The 22,806-nt window shown below is 37.5% G+C and overlaps 1 protein-coding gene across 1 annotated transcript in view; it reads right to left on the reverse strand.

Moving 5' to 3' along the window:
- LOC139117477 (neogenin-like) overlaps positions 1 to 21,055 on the reverse strand; it is an 82,105-nt gene extending 61,050 nt beyond the window's left edge. The window contains 1 exon segment of the mRNA XM_070680609.1: positions 20,791 to 21,055. Coding sequence (XP_070536710.1) covers positions 20,791 to 20,866 — 76 coding nt within the window. The 5' untranslated portion in view covers positions 20,867 to 21,055.
- Between the last annotated feature and the right edge of the window lie 1,751 nt (positions 21,056 to 22,806).

The raw sequence follows: 22,806 nt of genomic DNA on the forward strand, positions 1-22,806 counted from the left end.
ACGTGGTAGCTTTGCTCGATAATTTTTCTGTTTGGCAGCTGGCCAAAACTACGGTCTGTACACCTGTGCTATAACAAAGCCTAAAACACAGATTCTGCTTTCTGTGTGAGCTAGGGAAACACTAAATACTGCACAGTAGAGACTGTAATTCTGTTCTTCTAGGCTGACAACGTCTCAAATGTGACTAAACTGAGCAACAGACATGCATATTCATCCAGACAAGTCGCTGAACATCACAGCACTTGAACAAACATTTGGGAGGGGTCTTTTGCACTCTTTACATTATTCATAGGATTTTGAAAAAAAGGCTTTCAGAATGAGTAACCATTAGCAGAATATCCAAGTCCATTTGTCAGCAAATTAGCCACTACAACCCTTGGGCTCTTCCTTTGAACAAATGCAACTGGCTTCCGTGATGCACGGCATTCACTGTAACGGACAGGGGAAACTTTCTGATCACGTTTTACAAGAGAAAGAATAAAATTGCAGCAGGGTTTGGTATTGACAACATGTGCCTGTGTGCCATAGAATTCTTTGAGTGATATGTTTACGAGTGCACTGTAAACTCTAAATGGCTGCTCCAATGCGACAAACTCTAAATGGCTGCTCCAATGCGACAAAGTCAACATCGACATCTGCGACCACAATAAGTGTAGCTTAAAGCAGATACTCATGGTCTCTTTTGGTCAATCTGTTTGTAGACCTTGTAGAATGGCTCACCAGCACAATGTTTTGTTTTCAAAAAAAAATGATCTAATGTTAAGACTTTGGCATACACAACATTTAGCAGGCCAGTCAAGTGTTGGTACACCATCTAGGCATGACAATAAAATTTGTCTGATTTTACAGCAACACAAATTTAAACACTTGTGCAAACTCAGCCATGTTACCATCTCTTGATGCAAGCTGTTGAAAGATATACTTTGTATGATGTGTGGTGCGTGTTGTGGTACGTGTGATTGGCTAAGTTTGGCTTCCAATATTTTTAGTCAAAAAAGGCAACAGAAAAGAGACTTGATCGGATTCAATGACAGTATCTAGTGTAGATTTATCTGTGGGTTATGTTCTCAAAATCAGTGTTTTCACACACAAAGGATGAACATTTTCAGTTTCATGAAAGTAATCACATCTAAAATTTCTTCCTACAGCTCTCATGACAATGAGATACCAAACATGTGTACATATCTCTCATTCCATTTTGGCTCTGTGGCAAACATTCTCTTTTACTTCGTACCAACTTTTTCCACGAGGAATGAAATTTGTACTTGTTCTAGATCAGGGTACCCTAACAACTACCAACCACTGACATATGGAGTGGGCTTCTGTCCAAAATGAGCACCTGTCAAATTTGACAAAGGACTCTCAAAGAATGAAGTTTCTATGTATGAAAAGGAAACCAAAGCATAAGGAGAGGCCATTTAAGAAACACATGAAAATCAGCAATTAAAGAAAACATTGCTTTAGGCCACAATCATCAAGTTATTGGTTTTTGCAACGGTACATAAAATGTTTAAGTAAGAGAGCCACAGTGTATAATTTATCAAAATTGATGAGGCGATGACAAGCAAACAGAAACAAACTTGTTGTTGTCTTTTTTAAAAAAGATAACACACAAAGTTACTTTGACAGGAGTGGGAGGGGTTATGAGTTTCACCTTCAGGTCACTTCAAATTCATTGAAAGTGAATGAACTGTTGTTGAGTATAGCAGGACACAGTGCCTGCAACTCCTCTACAAAAATCACTCTAATGATCCATCTACTTACCATTCAAAGGACTTAAAGCAAACTCCTTCAACGTCCCCCACCTTCAAAAGTGGTGCATCAGGCTCAATTGTACAGAGCACAGGGGGGTTTCAATTTTACAAAATCCACTGAGGCATCAAAGCACAGTGCTCCAAGACAATGCAGAAATAATACTCCAGCCAGTATCCAAGTCTTAAAAACTTTCTCCCCCTTGAAAACCCGAGTGATCGGCAGAGGCTTTCAAACCTGACAGTGCTCAGTGCATTATAATTGGATGAAAAGCTGGGGGAATATTTCAGGTTACGTCTGAAAGAGTCCGCAACTTGAAAGGGCTGATAGTTGTAGCCCTGAGGGCACTGATCAGTCTGCGATAGTACTGTACCTAGCAAACTGTTTACAAAGACTCTTGATGGTCTACTAATTCTTACAATGTTTGGACATCTTTTGGAAATTAGGCCAGTATGTTTTCAATCTTTCACTACTGACCCCATCCAATACTTTTCATAATATACGTAATAGACCAAACAAAAAAACGTTGTGTGTATAGACTTTTCGGTGCTGTCACTGCAAAGGCCGTCACTCTGGGTGATTTCACCAAACTTCTGAGTCACTAACCAATTTCTAAAGTTAAAATTGAGAGCAGAAATGACTTGAGAGCTAAGGCAAGTGACAAACAATTTCAATCTTCATGGAGATTGTCCACTCTTGGGTAGGATGCTTTGCACCTTCACTTTCCAACTTTTTTTTAAAAGATTCATTGCCTTCCTGCGAACTTGGCCTCCAAACCACGGCCTTGATAAGTTGCATTGGTGACAGTTTTGTCTCTCCTGCTTGAACTCTTGCTAATAAACTTGCCTGATGAATTTCAGCACAAGGTGGTTGACATGTGCACATCTCTGAGCAAAAACACATGATTTAGCATTTATGGACATGAATAAAAACTCCTGTTCCTCCAATGCTCTTGGTAGCGGTCAGTGTCTTGCCTGTTCAAACCACTACACCCCAACTTGTTTGAGACCCCAAGAGCATCTTCACTCAGTACATTCAAAACTGGTACAGAACTATCTGCTTGAACTACATGTAATTTAATGAAAAGCAACTTTTAATTATGAATAAATACTTGACATATACTCAAACCAATTTTGAGCAAATGTATCTTTTGATAATTTAGTTTCTCAACACCACTGATCATGTTTTTATGCTATTGGGTGCACAACTTCTGCAGGTCTTCACAGTGACCTGTGGGTTAAGGACAGCTTGTTGTAAATATAAACAAATGTTGACTCTATCTGGAAGTTTTTGCTGTGCCTGCTTCTCATCAAATATACACATTTCATGTGTTCAGAGTCATGCTAAATGCGCCACACAAGAGTACACATAGCTACACGTGAAAGTACCTTCTTGTTCTTCTCAGTATTTCTTGTTCTGGACAGATGGTTTTATCCTCAGCTAAAAAACTATCACATATATTTGAAAGAAACTTCATGACAAAGTTAGATACCCGTCGGGAGGACCTTCTACACTACAAGTGTATCAAATGCAGCTTGATATATAGTCCAACGCGGTAATTCAATATGGAGGTATACATCACCATACAATCTTATCCAATCTTACATTTTACAAATGTGCGCCGGGGTCAACTTGTCAATGTTATTGCCTGCAGTTTGAACAATGCTTCTCACAGTCCTATGTTGTCAATCCTAATAGTTCACACTGATGGAAATGTAAAAGCACCAGATTTTGGTACACGGCTGAGTTTTTTCTAAGGTTTCTTATGTCAAAGTGTATCTCTACTAGCCAACATGTATAAAGCTTGCATGATTATCAGTTTGCGGCAAAAAGCCAGAACAGATACAAACCACTTTGTTGCTAGATTTTACGCATATATGCAGATTCTGAGCAACCTAGAACATTGGATCTACCCATGTTGCTCAAGGAACACTGATCCACCTAATGGGAAGTCCCAGAAAACTTTGAACTCAGTGTATTAGTGTTACACGTGTCTATGTCAGCTGGCTTTTCTTGCAAGGCTGAACTTTCAGATGAAAAAAGCCCATCCCACAACTGAGTTATCTGTTTTGTGGATCTGTGGTCTGATGATAACATTGTTGGAGTGTTCTGCATGATTTAACCCATGCATGTTTTAGGTACAGTCCATCTGTCCCAGTACCCTGCTGGTTCACACTGTGTCAAATGACAATAGAAATTTCAGAAATGATTATGAGAATGTGAATTGTACTGACCGGAAGCAGCTTGGGCAAGGAGTTTGTTGTAATGACTGGTTTTCACCGCATACCAGTCTTCAGTAGGTACAGGTCAGTTTACTGATCCACAGGAATGACTTTGATAGATTAGAGGTACTTGCTTCCAACACCTCAACCTAGACGAATACCTGAAATGCTAGTTTTCACAATGAATGATCACTTGAATGATGACTGAAACTGAACTCATTAAGCAATACATTCTCACCACTTATTTTCACCTGCAGTCCTTTCCTGAAAATGTTCACGTCTTCACAGATTAAACTTACGTTTATCATTTTCCTCAAAGACTTGCACGTTTATATTAAAATTATGTATTTTGCTTCTGGCTACATATATAAGAGATGATTTTTCTGTAATCAGTAACATAACTGAGAAGCTACACTAAAAGCCAAATGAAACTAAATCCATAACACCTAAGTTTTCTTACACATTGCAATAGATTTGCAGTCTAAGCAATAATGCAGTTTCTCATCCTAGCTCAGTTTTATTAATGGTCAAATTCAACCTTATCGACTTGGAAATGCATATAGAATTATGCATTTTTATGTGCTCTCAAATCAAATCATTCAACCTTGTAGGATTCATGATTTATATTTCATCTACTTGATTACGTGAACTGCCAGGTCAGCTGTGTAGCAATTGAATTATATGTAACGGAATATGTACATGTACTTGTATATGCATTGTGAGTTTTACTTTCTCAAGGATGCAGGCCTACAACTACTCTGTTTCCAATTTTCAAATGCCAAGAGTAAAGAATATCAGATCTAGCTTTAAAGTAGCATTATAGCTGAATATTATGATGTGTTCATTTATGGTGTTGATTATTAATATCATAGATATGCATTCACAACACAAAGATACCCATTTGGAATGAAATGCATTGTTCACACAATAGTCCATTTTGTTTCTAGAAATATAATGTCAGAAACTTGCTTTGAAAATTATTTTACATTTTAGAGATATCTTTTGCCTTCCATGCTGGTAAAACATGGTAGTTCTGTGTTTTCACGACTGTGAAATACTTGTGACTTGGAGAACTGAGAATGACCTCAGCAATCAGCAATCATGCAAGATTTCCACTGCAGCAATGGCCAGTGGCTGGCATTTATTTGCATCCTACATGGCAGCCTTCTTTAGCAAACACATTCTCCGGCAATGACAAATGAATTGCTTGAAACGAAATACAATCAAAACTTTCCCTTGCCCAAACACACTGATCTAAGGTCTAGACAGCTGATGCCCATTTGAAATCTCTGTCCCGTGGTGTGAAAGAAGTATGAAAAAAAAATCATCAAGAATGGGTTAAATGAAGTGTCAAGAACTACTACACTAGCTGACATACAGAAGTCTACTTTTTGTCTCCAGGATGCTAATTACATGTACTTGGCCAAAAGCCACTGGCTGGCTTGCTATATAAACAGGACTTGATGTTTTTTCTGCACTACAGGGCAAGCACAGAGGTTAACTAGCTCAAGTGTTGGTCATTTCACATGGCCACCATGATTTCGCCAATCAATGTTTCACTCAGTACACATCAGTATATGCCCCCGCAGGCAGATCTGACTTGCATGTGCCTGTGTATATCACAGTTTGTGAATTGTAAAAGCCTTAAAATGGCATACAAAACCCAAAAGACTTTCTCTATTACACAAATGGATAAGGTCATGCAAAAAGGCTGGAGATGCTACGAGACATCACAAAGGCAAGAACTATACAATTTAAAGCAACCAAAAAATGGATGTTTTCATGCTATGAAAAATATGATACCAGTACCATTTTAATTTTCCACTTATAATCTCACATTAAGTTATGTCATGTCATGATCTATACATTGAATGTTTACTTTTAGTTTTCCTGCAGTTCACTGCTATAAAATCATTGTGCCCACAGAATTGCAAGATATTTGCAGAATGCGCATCTCAAAATTTTATGAAGGACATATAAGTCAAGAATTGTGTTTTGCATTTCAAGTATTATCTGTGATTGTTACTATTTTTTACACAGATATTCTGCCAGGACATAAACTGGAAAGGGCTACTTGCATCTAAACCATAAGACACACTTTATACACTTTCTGTGTGATATGTTTCATTTCTATCCTCGTAAATATGGTTACTAAGGTAATATGTGGCTTGAAGTTGAAGTGAAAGACTTAAAACTTTTGCTCAAACTTTCATCAATGAAAATTATGACCATTCTCATATCATATCAAGAATAAAACTCAGGAGGTCACCCTGCAAATTTTAGTAGCAGAGAAAGAAATTACCTTCAATTTACTAATATTTGAAATTCAAAATGGCTGTCATCCTTGTGTTTTAACTCTTTCTAGAAAAATAAAATTTTCAATTTTCAAAAAGTAAGAGGGCAAAAATTTTCCTTTACCAAGAGCTTTAAAATGCGCCCTAAAAAAATGATACATCAGAAATGTACTGAAAAAATTTTTAGAGCAGAATATGTCCCCGAGGCACAGACTACCTATAAGTTTGGCTAGAAAGAAAGTTTGTTCAACAATGCCTGAAAGTTGTTTATGTTAAACCCCAGACTGAGTGTAGACGTTGTAGGATGCACAGATTGAATATTCTTACTGCTCTGCATATATCATTTGGAAAGAGAACATCCATATGCTAAAATTTCATTTGAAACAACCTTTGGATCAAAACAAAATACACATAGCATAATAAACCTGTAATTTTCAAAACAAGGCCTGGGGTGATAGATAATCATTGACATAAACTTGTAACAGATTCAATGTATACAAATGTGGCCCATTGGTTAAAGAGGGATTTTTCTTTCAGTGACTTCAAATCAAATTTTTATATTTGTTTATATATTTATCTCAAATATTCAAAATCACCGATTCTGACAAAATTTATGAAAATATAAAAAAATACTATTATACGTGATAATCAGCTTTGAGAATTCATAAAATGACAGAGTATTACTGATAAATATCACAACAACACATGATCAATTAATATTTTTACATCTACTGACAAGTTTCAGATAGGCAGTGTGGAGTCTGAGGAAAGTGTCCATGTCCTCAGCTCCAACAACCTACACCAACACCTGGTGGAACTTGCAATAGACATGTAAATGAGTTTAAAGTTGTGTCCACAATAATGGCGACCAAGAGTGACAAGCTGGCTTTGACAGGAAAACTGCAATTTACACTACACATGTGTTTCTAGTTTGACAACTCAGGAAGTGTTACTATGGTAACGCTGCTTCCGTTGCCAAGGCTAGTTGTCTTTTCTTGACTCTAGCATCGTTTGAGGAAAATCTCGATGCTGTTCCCAGGACGGTAAATTTATTCAGCAAATAACTGCCATAGGAGATAAATTTACCTACTTTGTGCCTGCGTGGTTGCCAAAAATCAAGGGCCACTAAGAGGGGCCTGCAAACAACTTGAGAAACCAAGCATGGAAACATGTTAATGTGAGATGAATACCACTAACATGGCTCCATAATCGCAGAATAGTCCAATCAATGGAACTGACAACGTTCTCCAGTCAGGCTATTCAAGCAAAGAACAATAACATAATCTCTCTTGCTGCCTGACATTTCTTTTCTCTCAGCGCCGTTTTCAATGACTCTAATCGGAGTGGAAAGCAACCTACAGAAACTGCATTCAAAGAAACCCAACACCACCTACAGTTGAGCCCCGCTGTCACACCAACGTAAACCAAGGCCGTGAATTATGCGTGGATCCCAGTATATTGTACATAGAAATTCCGAATATGTAAAGTAGTGGCGGATTCTGCTTTCAAATATCAGGGTGAGATGAAAACCGGAAAATTGATGAGTAATCCAAGAATATCATGAATCTGATCGGGATAACAGTTGCCGATGGCAACTCCATGGCATGAGATTTCATGCACCCGGCACACCTCAAAATACATTTACTGTAGAGGAGTTGAACAATTGTCCTGACACAGTGAATCCCACAGCGGAATAAAAATAATCCCCACTGAGACTGGATGCTACCCTGCTTGCTTGCAGAAAATGCATGGATCTTCTCATGGTAACAAAAGAACAGAGTGATAGGTTCTGTGGTCTGTAAGTTACAGCTTACTGTAGGAATATGATGGTACCAGCACAAAAGAAAAGCAAAATTTTCTGCAATCATTACTTTAGCTTTTTCAGTGAACTACTACTGATTGCACACAGTCAGCGTATTAGCAGCTGTGATAAATCATCAGGGCATTTTGATTCCAGTTAATTCCATTACCATGGTTACAAACCATACATGCATGCTACTGCTTTAGAAAGCAAAATAAACCAAACAGGCCTTATCAACCACTTTCCTGAAATTACCCTCACCAAGTCCCAGCACTGAATTATTCTTGTGTTTAAGATAGCAGTTTTGTGCCAGTTTGCGCATAAACTATGGATGCACTGGGTGTAGCTTTGCTGTCCACAGCAGTCCAATGATGAACACTCAATTTTTGGCCATGTTGTCAGTGTCAGGTTTTGTTCATCTGGTTCTCATCATCAGACCACAAGGGCACCACCATTACTGTGGGACTGTACTATACAGTAAACATCAGATCCAGTTCCAACATTCCACAGACTCTTTTGCCATATAAATAATACCCACCAGTGATAAACCCTGCAATAATGTTAGTCTGATTGGGATTACCTGGCAGTCCAATCCTGAACCCACTACATGGAGATGAATTCTACTTTGTGACTTTACCCTGGTGATACAGAATGTAGTTACACGTCTAATTACACAAGTACAAAACTGCTTTTCTGTAAGATATCTTCAAGTTGTACACAAATTTTAAAAAGACCACATGGTCAACAATCCATCCTCCTTTTGATGAGACATCCATTTTGCTTGGAAAATCTGACAAGCCAAAGAGTCTGGGCTAAAAAATAGCCATGGTTTGAAATTGCATCTGCACACTGCCAGGAAACAAAAATCAAACAAACCATTATTTCCATAGAGGGGGAGTTTAATTGGTTTACACCACTAAAATCTGATAAAAATATGAGCTGGTACACAAAAATAAATGTTTATCATGAAATTTCAGATGTTATCGGCGATTGGTTAATTCAGAAAAATCCAATACAAATTGGTTGAACAGTTCTTGAATACAAGCTAAATAAATTGTTTTCAAAGATAAGACTACATATTATGACAGAGTATGACATGACTCAACAGTACTGTATTTGACTTCTACAACCAAAATTTACCTTGAGAATTCATCTCTGAGACATAGAGGCAGTTGAATTTCCATTGGAGATTTACACTCTAATACAGAAGATACATTTTCAAAATGAATGTAAACTGTATTATAGAGATTGTGTTGCGTATTGCTGATGTGTAGGCAATGTTGTTGTAAACCCTTTTTTCACCTGCATGTCAGTCTAGTGTATACTGTGCCAGGTTTTTTTCTGATTGTGATAGCCACATGCAAAATGATACACTAATCATGATCATGGCAAAATGTTCTTGGCCATCGTCATCTGTGAAGCTCACAGTCCGTAGTCTGATGCAGGATAATGTTTCACAATTCTTTTGGCCACAAACACAACATGATCATAGGTGACAAAAAACCAATTTTTTCTTCTCCACCAACCACACTGAACATAAAAAGACAATTTTAAATACTTAAGTCTTGCAGTACTTGAAATGTCCAATCAAAAGGATTTTTAAATTCTGTATTTGGAGGGGGTATGGCTTGAGCATTCCAGTGGTTCAGCCAACTTTTATCTTGTAACGAATACTACTTTATTTGTTGTAGGTTTAATCATAAAATGTTCCTATTCAAGTTGGTATCAAGCTTATCTATTTATGCAAATAAAGCCCTGCCATAGCTGTTACAGAATTTGCTTTTGACAGTAGAGACATGTCACAACCATGCCAGATTTTTCACCACAGCCAAATCTGACAACATACAGGACAATCAGTCGTGAACAATCTCTGGTGGGTCAAGTACATGGTCGTTTGTAGAACCGTATATCAAGCTACTGCTTGTAAAACATCAGATTTTACCCAAAATACCAGTGCTTGCTACTGGTATCTTGCACACATCACCATTACTCAACACACAGCACAATATCACTACAAGAATGAATAATTCACAGACTACACTGTATATCATAAATCACAATTTTTTACAGTGCGATTCTAAACATACTACGAATCAGCCATGGGGGAATGTTTTAATGTTGAAATTTCCAGAGTAGAAGAGGTGATATTCTTTGCTTCTGGCTGGTGAAATTGGTTAATTTCTGTATAACACTGGTCATTTCCACTTCCTAGACATCTACCAACACTATGCCTTGATTACGTGCCACATTGCTGCTACCAGCATTCATAATGCGTGACCTGAATCTGCCTGGGTGATATATTACAGCTATAACTGCAGTGTGTGCAATCAGAAAGTGTTAATATAAATTTATCCATCATGCCAAACTGAGAATTTAACGCTGTATGATTTTTATCACACAAGCTAGGATAGTGGTAATTCGATTTGAAGCTGGGGAGGGAAGTGTACAACAGGGGAGGAGGGAAGCCGAGCCATATCTGGTGAGGGATCTCCTATATCATTAATAACAGAATGAAAAAACTTCAAAGTAGCTGAATTTTGTCTTCAAATTGTCCACATAATAGTTAATACAACCAGGGGTACAGGGCAAATCTTGCATGCATAAATGCTGACTTTCAATTCAGTGTATATTTTGAATATTTCAAAACCACAGTGCACCCACCACCATCAAGCATTGGTATTGAACTAGCCACACTGTCCAGTGTAACTTAGTTTAAATATTGGGATATGCAAATTAGATTTCAAAGCATACTGTTGCCTAAAATTTATTTCAATTGTAACACACATAACTGGTATATTATCCACTTGTGCTGTCATACAGAAATAATTTCTGGGATTTTCTCACTTCTGTATTTTACAAAGCTTTGTGTACTGTAAACAGACACACATGACACAAGTAAAAAAAATGTAACTGGAGTTCGAAAATATTCTGAATTTTTCATATACTTTATTTATTTCGTGTTAGGCAGTTTCTCAAGAGTTATTGCAGTTCTTAACGACATTTTTAATTTACAAGCTGAGTGCTTTCTGACTTTCATCTGCTGTTCAAACTACCTTTACCAACTACAATTGACGTTATCTGTATAGGAAGTGGGCCTTTTTACAAGATAGTGAGGACAATCTCCATACCTTTTGATAGATTTGCTAATTCAAAGTAAACATTTTTTATCTGGTTTCAACTTTTAATCTGATTAAGTAAGAAATTTGTAAATATTTTGGCATTCCTTTGGTGTAGGCAGGTGTGCAGTTGAGCCAGAGTTGACCTTTGCACAAGGCAGATCACAAGATAATTCACATTTTTGTACACTGCTTTACCAATGTGGTAAAACAAAGACAAAGCTAGTGCTACTAGATCAATACAAGTTTCGGGCTCTTCACACATTGTATATTTTTCTCTTACAGTTACAGGGAGGAACTGGGTTTTCTGGAGTGATATTCAAATTATGTATAACATTTTGACAAACAAATAAACTATTTTAGATGAATTCTGATAAATCCAGATTTTGGCTTCAGGTTATGACGAAAGTGAATGATCTGTTAGCATGTTAAGTGCATTTGTAATGTGTTTCAAGACAATGGTAAGACGTCTTTCACAACTCTACATATTACAAAATTCAATTTCCTACAGAACGTCTTCTTGAGCTTCATCACTACTGCTATGTTCTGTATTGAGGGAAAATCACAAGGACTTGTGTGAGAGAATGTGGTCTACAATGGTTGAGACTACCCACTGGTATGCAGATGATGTGTTTCTGAAATGACTGTATCGTTCTTGTCTGACCCAACAGCTTGCTAGCCGACTGGAAAGCCTGTTTATGAAAATTTCAAAACCCCATGCCGGGTAAAATATATTCACACTGCAATCCACAAGATAATCTAACAGAATATAGCCAAGGGCTACCATGCATCATCTCTATGGTTTGATAAAAAAAGTCCCCACGTTGACATCACCAAGATCCATCAACCTAGGGGGTCTGACTCATCACTATCTCAGCTGAATACCTGTATATGATTGAATAAAATAGCATGTCTTCTGAATAGCCGAACTTTCGATAAATTCAGTTCCCAGTATTCAATAAGATTTACACTGGAAACTCTTGTCAAAACTCTGATTAAGAACAGTTTCAAACATCTGGCATATTCATGAAGAATCTTTCAAGTGTAATCAGAGCCTTTCATAACTATGAATATATGTGCTTTGATGGTATGGGATAAAGGTTTTCTGCCATGTTCCTACAATCATGCAAATAATCTTATCTTATCAACAGAGGTGTCGGTGAAAACAAGTTTCAGGATATCTGATAGAAAATTGCAAATTTATCATCCTGCCAGGTGTAATACTTCATTATCCATGGAGGCAACATTATGACCTGTCGGAAATAACACCTACAAATCACCTGGTACCTCAACAACACAGTGAGAATAGCAGTAGTGCAATGTTTTACTCTGCTGGTTATGCAATGATAGAGCAATACCTAGTATTTCTCATGACAAAGAGACTTCATTGTTTACAGATCATTTAACCTGAGAATGGACCTAAACCAACAAATCAGTGAACTTGATATGTTCACAACCTTGACACGGATAAACAGCAAAGTTCACAATCATGCAATGTTACTACTCGATGTTGTGACATTAGTGCAATGTGACCAACAGTTATATCAAATATACTGTATGTACTAGTCTGGCCCAAGTCACTATGCTTCTCTCGGCAGCAATTATTGCAGTTACCCAAGGATCTACCCAACAACCTGCCAGAGTATATCACTTCATTTCACCGTCACCTCACCACTAACGCGACAGTCTGCGGAAATTTATTCCTTCAATTTACTCTGTTTTGATATTCATATGCCTACAGCTTACAGACTTGGGGCAAGTCTACATACTGCATGTACATGCAAGCCAAAGGACCAGCAGTGGCAAAATATGGACAAGAGTTGCAAGTCACTTGGTAGCAAATATCTGAAACAGTGTTGAAAACCTGATAAACGTTTGGAAAGGGGATGTAATGAAAACATACAAGAAAGACTTTCTCAGGCTCCCTCTCCCCACCTTCTCAAGACTTCCTCAGGCCCCCCTCCTCACCTCCTCATTTATTGTGTAATATAAGTTATATTCTTTGTTAACATTAACCCTATCCTCAATTCTAAACTGCTTCAAGATTGCATTTGATTTTGCTTCCTCAAATGACAACGGACAAGGTGCCTCAACACAGTCTCACCAATATATACTCTTTTAACTTTCCACAAAATATAAATTCTCTTTTGTACAGCAGGATAATTTCTCTCCCCGATCTCAGTAAGCAATAAAAAACAAATGTATTCACAAAACTGAGAGTTTTCAGATATACGTAACATGTACTTGTCATTTTGTACCTGTATACAGAGCATTCTGGTTTATGAAGGGTTTGCTATCTGATTTGTGAAGGTTTGTTACTATACAAGCTTCGTTATTGACTGTCAAAGTCTGCTTGACATTACGTGATTGACGGCTTAGTCAGAGACACTTGGTGTGCCTTCACCTCTCACACACAATCTGCTAAAACCCTACTCTAAAATTACCACTTGTTGGTCCAATTATCATACTGTTATTACAAAGTATGAAATTCAAAACTGCAGGTAATGTCACGCTGCAACTCAACTCTTAAATTGAAAACGAAATCAAGCGAGTCCACTGCGTGTCTGGTGACAATCCAGTGATAGCGGTGTCTTTGTACGGTCCGCTGAAGTCAAACCATAGCGAGTAGTGAGCTAACCAATCATGGAATGGACAGCTCTGATTAACAATGCCACTAGTCTCTCTGCATGGCTTTGAGGTGGTAATTTGGTTAGCCAGAAAGCGAATGTGTCAGTGCGATAATCTGTAACATGTGAACACCACAATTACATCTGCCCTTGAAGTAAATCCTGAAGTATTTTACCGTAATTGCTCTTTTATTCGGCCCAGATGGTTCGGAAAATATACTTTAACAGAATCCCTTTGACTTGGAAAATATTTTGCTTCTTTCATATTGATTAACATTTCCTGTTTTGATGATGTATTTCCTGCAATACCAAAGTCACAAAAATTATGCAGTAATGGTATTTTTCAAAGGAATGCTATTTGTATCTAGGACAATGTCGGATCATAGACTTCAAAAATGGTACATGCCCATGGCACTATCTTTGACATTTGTTTTGACAGACTGAACAGCTTAAAATCATCACCAATGAAATAGAACCATTGACTGAATTCACACTGTAACAGTCAGACAATCTCAAATAGTGAAGACTCTCATGAGGCTAACCATAGACGGCAGAAAAGTCCTATTTCTGACCATGGGCTAAAAAGGCTTTCAAACAAATCAACAACAGACTTTCTTGCTTCAAATTGACTAGCTGAAATCCCTCAAATGAGATCAAACATTAGTTGACAACAGAACTCTTATGTTCCTTCCGTCACTTGTGTTTGTGTGCACCCTCCTGACCCCTCTACCCTCTAATAAACAACAAACAAACAAACAAATCATATTTGAAGCTACCTAACTTGTAAATATACATGAATAGATCTACATATTTCTTGCAGTACATATTCATTTCAATAGAAAACTCAAAAGTGTGTTAGCCATAAAATATCTATATCAAGCTGTCAGTCTAAACCCACTGTCGAAAATTTTGTCTGGCTTTCATATCAGTTGCATTGGTAATGCTGACAGGTTGTTGATATTTATTCAAAAAAAAGAACACCAAAGAAACTGTTTATGAAAGGACATTTTTGGAAATACACAGATTGTTCTGCTGCTACATCATTTGAACAGACACTGATGAAGGAGGATGATTCTTGAAGAAATATTTCTTGAAGCCTGCCACCTAGAGGCAGACAGGTAAAATCGCCATGCCAACACTGATAACTACAAATGGTGTCTCCATCAAATTACCATGGATATTTGAGACAAATCCCCATTCCTTTTCTTTCCCTCCCCGACCTTTATCAAATCAAATTTCATAAGATAAAGTACTTTCAGTAACAAATTTTGATGAGGTCGAGCCAAAGTGTTATGAAATCTAGCCACTTGAATATTCCCCACCTTTAAGCTCTAAACAGTATATCTTACAAAGGAACGTCTTGTTCTAAAGCTGCACTACGTAATACCGAACACATTTTTTTCATAATTTAAACAAATGAATATCAACACTTCACCGACAAAAACATATCATATTAACTTTTGATCTTGTCTTTCTACCATTAATAAAGAACCATTTACTTTAGTAATATTTAAAATTTAATATTGAAATATGTCCAAGAGTTTTGACATCAACTGCAGACTGAGCATCTGTATAATATTACTGCCATTTTTATTGTTCCTAAATTGTCTCTAGTGTTTCCTGAGAAGTAAACCCATGTTGTGGTACTGTCAAATCCACACACTGTATGAGACCTTGGCTACAGTACTTGGTGGTAGCCACACTTGTAAATATTCAAGTTGGTTGCACATTGCGACGTACTACTACACTGCCATGGAGAGACTGTCAGCCATACAAATGTTTGAGCAAAACAATGAAAATTACACAGTACTGACTGATTCTTGAAAGTTGTAGGTAAAATTTGTGGAATTCAGTGTTCCTTGATTAACTGACTCTTACAGAAAATACACATAAGCACCTCTAGCTTTGTGAACTGTTTAGAGTTTGTCATCAGGTCACTGTTAAAATGCACTTTTCAAGCCTACACGTACTTTTTGTTTTTGTCTGGGGGGTTACATATCATTTGTTGTTTCAATGCATTCAGCTTGCCTCTCTCATACCCTGAGCTGTCATTCCAGAATAAGCCCATTAGCTACCCCAGCTGAGCATGTTTGTAATTCAACACTCGGACCAAAATATCACCAGTTTCCATTTCCAAGCTTCTGTACTCCATGCAACCAACCCTTTTCATGTTGAAACCTTTGAAGTTTGAGAACTGCTGATTTTTTGAATGAAGATTTTATCAGTGAAACCTTTTTATCAGAGGTCCTGTAAGCTGGTAAGATTTCAGTTCAGTATTATTTTCTACAGCCAGTCTGATTCTCCAGAATACTCTACATGGCATCACACATTCCAGGGAAGGCCTAGATCTTTATCAAAGCAAAACTGCAGAACAAAAGACCCACACTGGCCGTTGGTAACCTTTCATATCACTAGTTAGTATACTACAAATTTGGTTTACTGATCAGCAAACCTACTGCTTTGTATCTAGCATGAGGGGGCTTATCACGAGCTGCCTGGTACAGACTGATGCATGGCCTGTAGTACATACTATGCCGTAATGCCAGATCAATATTGCAAACAGCCCTGAATGCGATACCTATGCAGCTGCACTTTTCTTTTTACACTTCCAAACATCACTGAACGTTGTCTGACATTCAAAGTGCTTCCACTTTGTGTAAAAGAAACTTCCTGACCTCACTATGACCAATCTTGCCATGATGACCTTACTGTGACCAATCTTGCTCTGTGTTTAGGATGGTTGACTCCTATCTGTTACCTATCAAACCCTTAAAATGAGTATTCTTTCTCTCCTTCATCAGCACCATACTATTCTGCATGGATAGTCTCAGTTCAAATTTCAGTTAAACTACACGTATACCTGTCCTGGTTTGGCAGGAAAAATTAATTACCATATCTATCTTGTGAAGATAATTTGTTGTGAGATAGAAAATAAGTCTCAATTTTCCTTCAGAAATATCATTCATTCACTTCCATCAGAGCGCTGAGAGACATTTTAGTTCTCATATGTACATACTCTGACAAGCGATGCCTTTAATGTGATTATTTTTTATTATTTTCATGGGAAGACAAGCTTAAGAGTACACTGGAGAGGATCTCTTACACCTGACTTGTCACACAAACAGACTATCTGTATTCAAATCTCTTCATAATGCTCTATTTCTCTCCATCTTACAACTTTCACATTCACACTGACTGCAATAAAACTTCAATATTTCAAAGAAAGAAATTGTTTCTTTTCAATAAGGTCCCTATCAACTCAACAGCGTGTGGTTTTCTACTTATTAAAATATTTTACACTCAAATCGCAAAATATAATGAAAACACTTCCTGTGGTATTCCTGCCTTCTCTCTACAAATGAAAAACATTTTGTTGATATTGATCTCGCAAAACTTATATTTTGAAATGATATAGATACTAGATTGTATGAAACCAAGTTTATAATCTTTTTCAACAACACAGATCATAGACACTTTCACAGTAATGGCCAGTCACCTACAGACAAAATAGATCATATTTGTGTGTTGCAAGCAAGCACATGAAATATTAGTACACGGAGTGAGTCAGTACAGCCATGCTGTAAACAGGAAATTACACTGATATAAGCATATTGGACAGATGAATTAGAACACAGATTACTCTTCAGAAGTAATTTTGATACAAAGACACCACTTACATGTGCTTCAAACTTTAACATGTCAAATCTCACTAAAATTTACAAAACACTCATTACAAATCGATGCATTCTTTGTTTTTCTAAGTTAACTAAGGGGCTTGGTTGCAATGATATTTGAGTTTTTGTGAGATACCTCAACAGTTCAGTGATTTAAAATGTCATGGTATGATGTACGATTACAATGCTGACAATAATTCTAATTTGATCATGATGATTAAAATGTGAGAGACCCAATCTCAGGTTATCACATGTGATTGATGGCTTGACAACAGAGGCTAGTCGCATCTTGGTCGAATTTCTTTATTCTCTTTGCCTGAGAACAAAGACCACCAAAATCCTTCCCACTGTGCATCGCCTGGAGGCATCATCAGCACTGCCTTTGCTAACTTGGTGAGTTAAATAACAATTGGACAACGCTATCTGAGTCGTTCTGCACTGTACAATCAAGCGGAACATTTAAAGGTTCAGCGAGTGAAATTTCAGAATTTTACTCCAGCACGGTATCAGTTTCCACCCAGGTGGCTAGGCTACCATATCACCCTTGGTTCAGCGTGCAAGGCATTAGACCCCACTCTGTCTTGCTTTTCAATGCATGGCAGACCATAAGAAATACCATTGTTTACACCTCTTAGACTTTATTTGTAGTAGCCAGTACGTCCATTTTAGGAGTTGAGTTTCCTTAAGATCTTGTTCTAAACACCCAGTAATGGCACCTTGTGAAGCAAGTATGGCATATTGAATATCCTTCTACGCATGTTATGCACTTTAGCTAGTCCGTGCTTTTTTAACACAGGCACCCTAAAATGCGTGGGTTTTTAAAATCCAGACAAGATTCCTTTCCTTGAGGGGTGCTGACAGCAACAAGAACAGCAAAATTCACTTGGTAAAAATGTGCTAGCTTCCGAAACAAAGCTAACTTGCTGAGCCCAAAGGCATAATGTGAATCATAATGTGGAAACATTCCCTAAAACCAGAAAGCTGAGTGGTAAATGCCCAATTTTCTGTTCCTTAATGGAAAATAATGTTACATGAATAATTGGTATGACTATAACAATAATAATCGAAAATGCAATTTGGATTATATTCATTCATATTTTGCAACAGTGCCACACAAGTTTTCTTTCCACTGGACCAGTTACCTTTAATTTTGTAACACTGGTGTATGCTAGGCGAGGGCATGTGAACTTTACACAACTCAGCATGTACATATGGCTTCATATTCAGCGAGTTTCATTCATAGTTATGCAAGATAATTAGTACTTGACTTCCTAGGAGGTTGACTTCACTCCCAACACCTCATTAGTATTCCTTTGGCTACTGCTATTTTTGATTCAACAAAAGAGCCTCCCCGAAACCAAACAAAAACACTACAATGTTTGGGTTCTTTGGGACACACACAAGCAAAACTTGATTTTTCCCGAATAAATCTGAAACACACACACCACACTAGACTATGATGTCATACGCCGGATATAATACTGCTATTGTTGGGTATTTATTAACTTAATTAAAACTTTTACTGTTGCCTTATCTACCAGTGGTACTACTGAAGACTGACAGCAATCACTTTACAGACAACCTTCTATATAACCATCGCTGAACACAATCACTTAGACTATGGGTACTGTAGTTATGCACTGTTCTATCTCACGGATCAACATAGGTTATAAGCCCTCTACACAGCGTGAAATCAACAATTATACACATAACTTGCAGACATTAGTGTCAGAAGTGCGATTTTCTGTGTGAAGTTCTCCCTGGGCGCACTCCGGCCTTCTCAGAATCTCAGCTATCAAAGTTCAGCTGTCACGACTCATGATCGACCGCATGGGCAAAAGCACAGAAAGCACTGTGTGATGTAACTGTTACATGTAATAGTTCAGTTGACGGCTGGTTTACTGCAGCCCCGTGGTGTTTGTGACTGGAAATAAGCTTCGACATGTCTGGGGTACATCCCAAATGTGTCCTTGTGTTTCAACTTTTATTAAATCCGCAAGTAAGATTTGAAAAAAAAATTCCGAGTAAAGCTCTTCACGCGTACGTGTGCAAGCACATCTATCTACAGAAATTAATCTTTCAAATCACAACATACTTATAACTACTTCCATTAAATAGAGCATTTGGACTTGACGATGACAACTGTAAACATGATGAAATGACGCATTTTATTTCTAGATTCTTTCGTCCCGCTTCTTGATATTTTCTGCACGTCGATTTGTCAGAAAGTTCAGTTTGCGCCTGTTAAAGATAAAGCTAAGTCTGGTCGCCCTCAACTGAGGCACGCACCTTTGTAGACGTAGACGGTAGAGGCGATGACAGCTCTCCAGTCATACAGATAGGGACAGCTTCACTCAATGATCAACTTGGCTAAACGGAGTCAGCTGTCATTTGTAGTCCGAGTTTCCATGCATTTGAAAATCGGTCCATAGAAACGGGGTCAGGTATAAATATACAACTTCCTTGCTGACCCAATCGACAAACGAATAATTCGATTTTCATTTTTCCTGTTACGCAGGGCTTCCTACAACAATCGGTGCTGTTTTTTGCTCATCAGATTTCTACCAGATATCTCCCCCGGTGTCCATGTGGGCTCCACTCAACGTTTACGCCATTTGGCGATGTGCGATGACACTAACAGATTCGTCAAGGCGACGAAAGTTTCATCGTTAACCGGCATCGGTGAAAGTTACACGCTGTAACATTCTAATATGCATCTGGAATTCCACTTATGTTGGTTGAATGGTCGTATCCACTCTTATTTATACTTAGATCACACGCATAGCGCTCGATGCACGGTGGACATCCTCAAGTTGAGTCTTTGATACTACTAGCGTGAGAGAACTCACACGCCAACGCGGGTCCTGTCTTGAGTCGTTCCGCCCTCCCATTTTTTCTCGAAAATTGATCAATGGGACTTATATAAGATTTTGCTGATAAGCAGACATAAAATTTTGGCCCCATAAGATAATTTACACGAAGCCAGAAACAGCGAGAAGAAACGCTTTCGAAGTTGCGCTAAAGTTTTACTCAAAGATCACCCACTTTACCACAGCGGTAACCCTACAGTGCACAGTACGTATACGTATTTGCGTCCTTTGTCAACGTGTGGACTATAGTGACCCCACTTACTGCACACGAAGCTGTCGCAACAACGATCGCACTCACAACATGCATCAAACACCGATTTTACAACACACACAGACCTCCAAGATACTATAATTTCGCCAAAATTGTGCAATAGAGCTCTCTTGCGGTATTTTGAAGACTACGGCGGGAGTATAGTAAGTGTAACTTAACTCACCTAAAACTACAACTGCTTGAAAGAGGGACACGAAGACTACAAGAATCCGTCGACTAAAGGCTGGATTTCTCGCCATACTTGAGAAAAACACACTACACTACGCCACGACCAGTTATCTCCTATTTCTCCTGCATTAATCCTAAGTAGGTCCTAGCAAAAAGCCGCGTAAAATCCCTTGAAATTCGGCGACTTTCTCCACCTTTCCCCAACGCCAGTACTCCATGAAAACATGCAGGCAAAATAAACGCTCAGCTCAGGCAAGCCTAATGAGCGCATACCTTATTTGGCGAGTGGTGCTTATTATCATACATTAACATCGATCATTACAATGGGGAGGGACTAGTTTGAAGGGACCAATCATGACTTCAACGTGCGTGATTCATCGGAAAGATGAAAGGTAATGATCTAAACACCAGATAAGCACAGGTAAATACGCAGGTGGCACGGAATTATTGACCAAAGTACACAAACAACTGCAATAAGCCAAAAAATACTACACATGGTCACAGGTTTACATTATTTTTGTTTAATCTGAACAAACAGCAGCATCAGCGAGCTTGGTTTTCCTTCATTGCACAAACTGCGTTCACAGCATTTACCACTTTGAAAGTGCAGGGAAGGGAAAATGCAAGTAAAATATCAATGAAATCATAGACTACATAAGATATAAATTGTCAAAACTAAATAGAAAGTAAAATTGTAATCTTGCAACTAAAACATACATCGTAAGCTCTGCTCATTGAATTGTGAAAATTGTATTGTATTTCTGCAGTTTCTCTGCATCTCCATATGTATTACAATGATTTACAATATTGATCACAAAATAAATATTCACAGACTTTACAAATGGTTACTTAAGACAATGGTGGCCAGCAGTATTTGAATTTCACTGAAAAGAATAGTTTTCTCGGCAACGAGACAGGACTGGCGAAGTTTACATTTATTTATTATATAGTTCATGTAACAACAAATTTTTCGAAGTAAGCCACTTACAATTGAAATGTGCGAGAGTCCATCAGTTTTGCTTTGTTGTTTTTATGTGTGTGGCTTTTTCAGAGTGAGGAAAGGTTGAAATGTTTCTTATCCCTTCTCTTTATCACCAAAACAAATGACCAGTTGGCACTGACAGAGGTAATAAATAGTCAAAAATTACTGCTTATAAATGGTGATAAATAACATTTTAATTTATAAATTATTATCTAGAAGTAGAATTCTGATTATGTCATCAAAAAGATAAAATATTTTCCATTTTTCTTATATATATATATATATATATATATATATATATATATATATATATATATATATATATATATATATATATATATATATATATATATATATATATATATATATGTGTGTGTGTGTGTGTGTGTGTGTGTGTGTGTGTGTGTATATTTCATATACATGTGTGTATAACAAATTTTAAATGCTGGAGAAAGAAAATATGAAAGGCTCATCTAAGATGAGATACATATATTTCATGACAGTTGTAATCAAAAGGGAGCTCAAGCCATCGTTACATTTCCATAAAATGATTTACAAAGGAGGAGGCCATTATTTTTCTTATTGTACATGCGTAGGCAATGTCAATTTCAGGAAGCAAAGCTAGACCAATAAATATTGCTACTGGCAGACAAAAGAAATAAATGGACCATAAAATATTGTAATTCATGTCAACCAATCAAAGGGCCCTATTGCACTTGATTTCTTATATCATTGTCCTTAAGTTTAAATATATGTAAAAAAGCTACAATCTGTTCATTTGAAACTTTGAAGATCTTTGAATAATTTGAAGAATAGAAGTGGTCAAGAATGGAATTTGCTGCCATAACAAATCCACACACAGAGGAAATAATTATTCTTGGATCCATCATTAATACAGAAATCTATTTTCATAAATATTCATGTTTATGGCAGAACTGGGAATAAAAGTGATTTCAAGCCATCAAAAGTAAGACATTGAGGCAGTAACTGATAAGAAGTTAAACTAAAAGCAAAATGTTAGTGGCCGTC

The sequence above is a fragment of the Ptychodera flava genome, chromosome 18 (genome assembly GCF_041260155.1).
Source record: "Ptychodera flava strain L36383 chromosome 18, AS_Pfla_20210202, whole genome shotgun sequence".
Taxonomy (NCBI): Eukaryota; Metazoa; Hemichordata; class Enteropneusta; family Ptychoderidae; genus Ptychodera; species Ptychodera flava.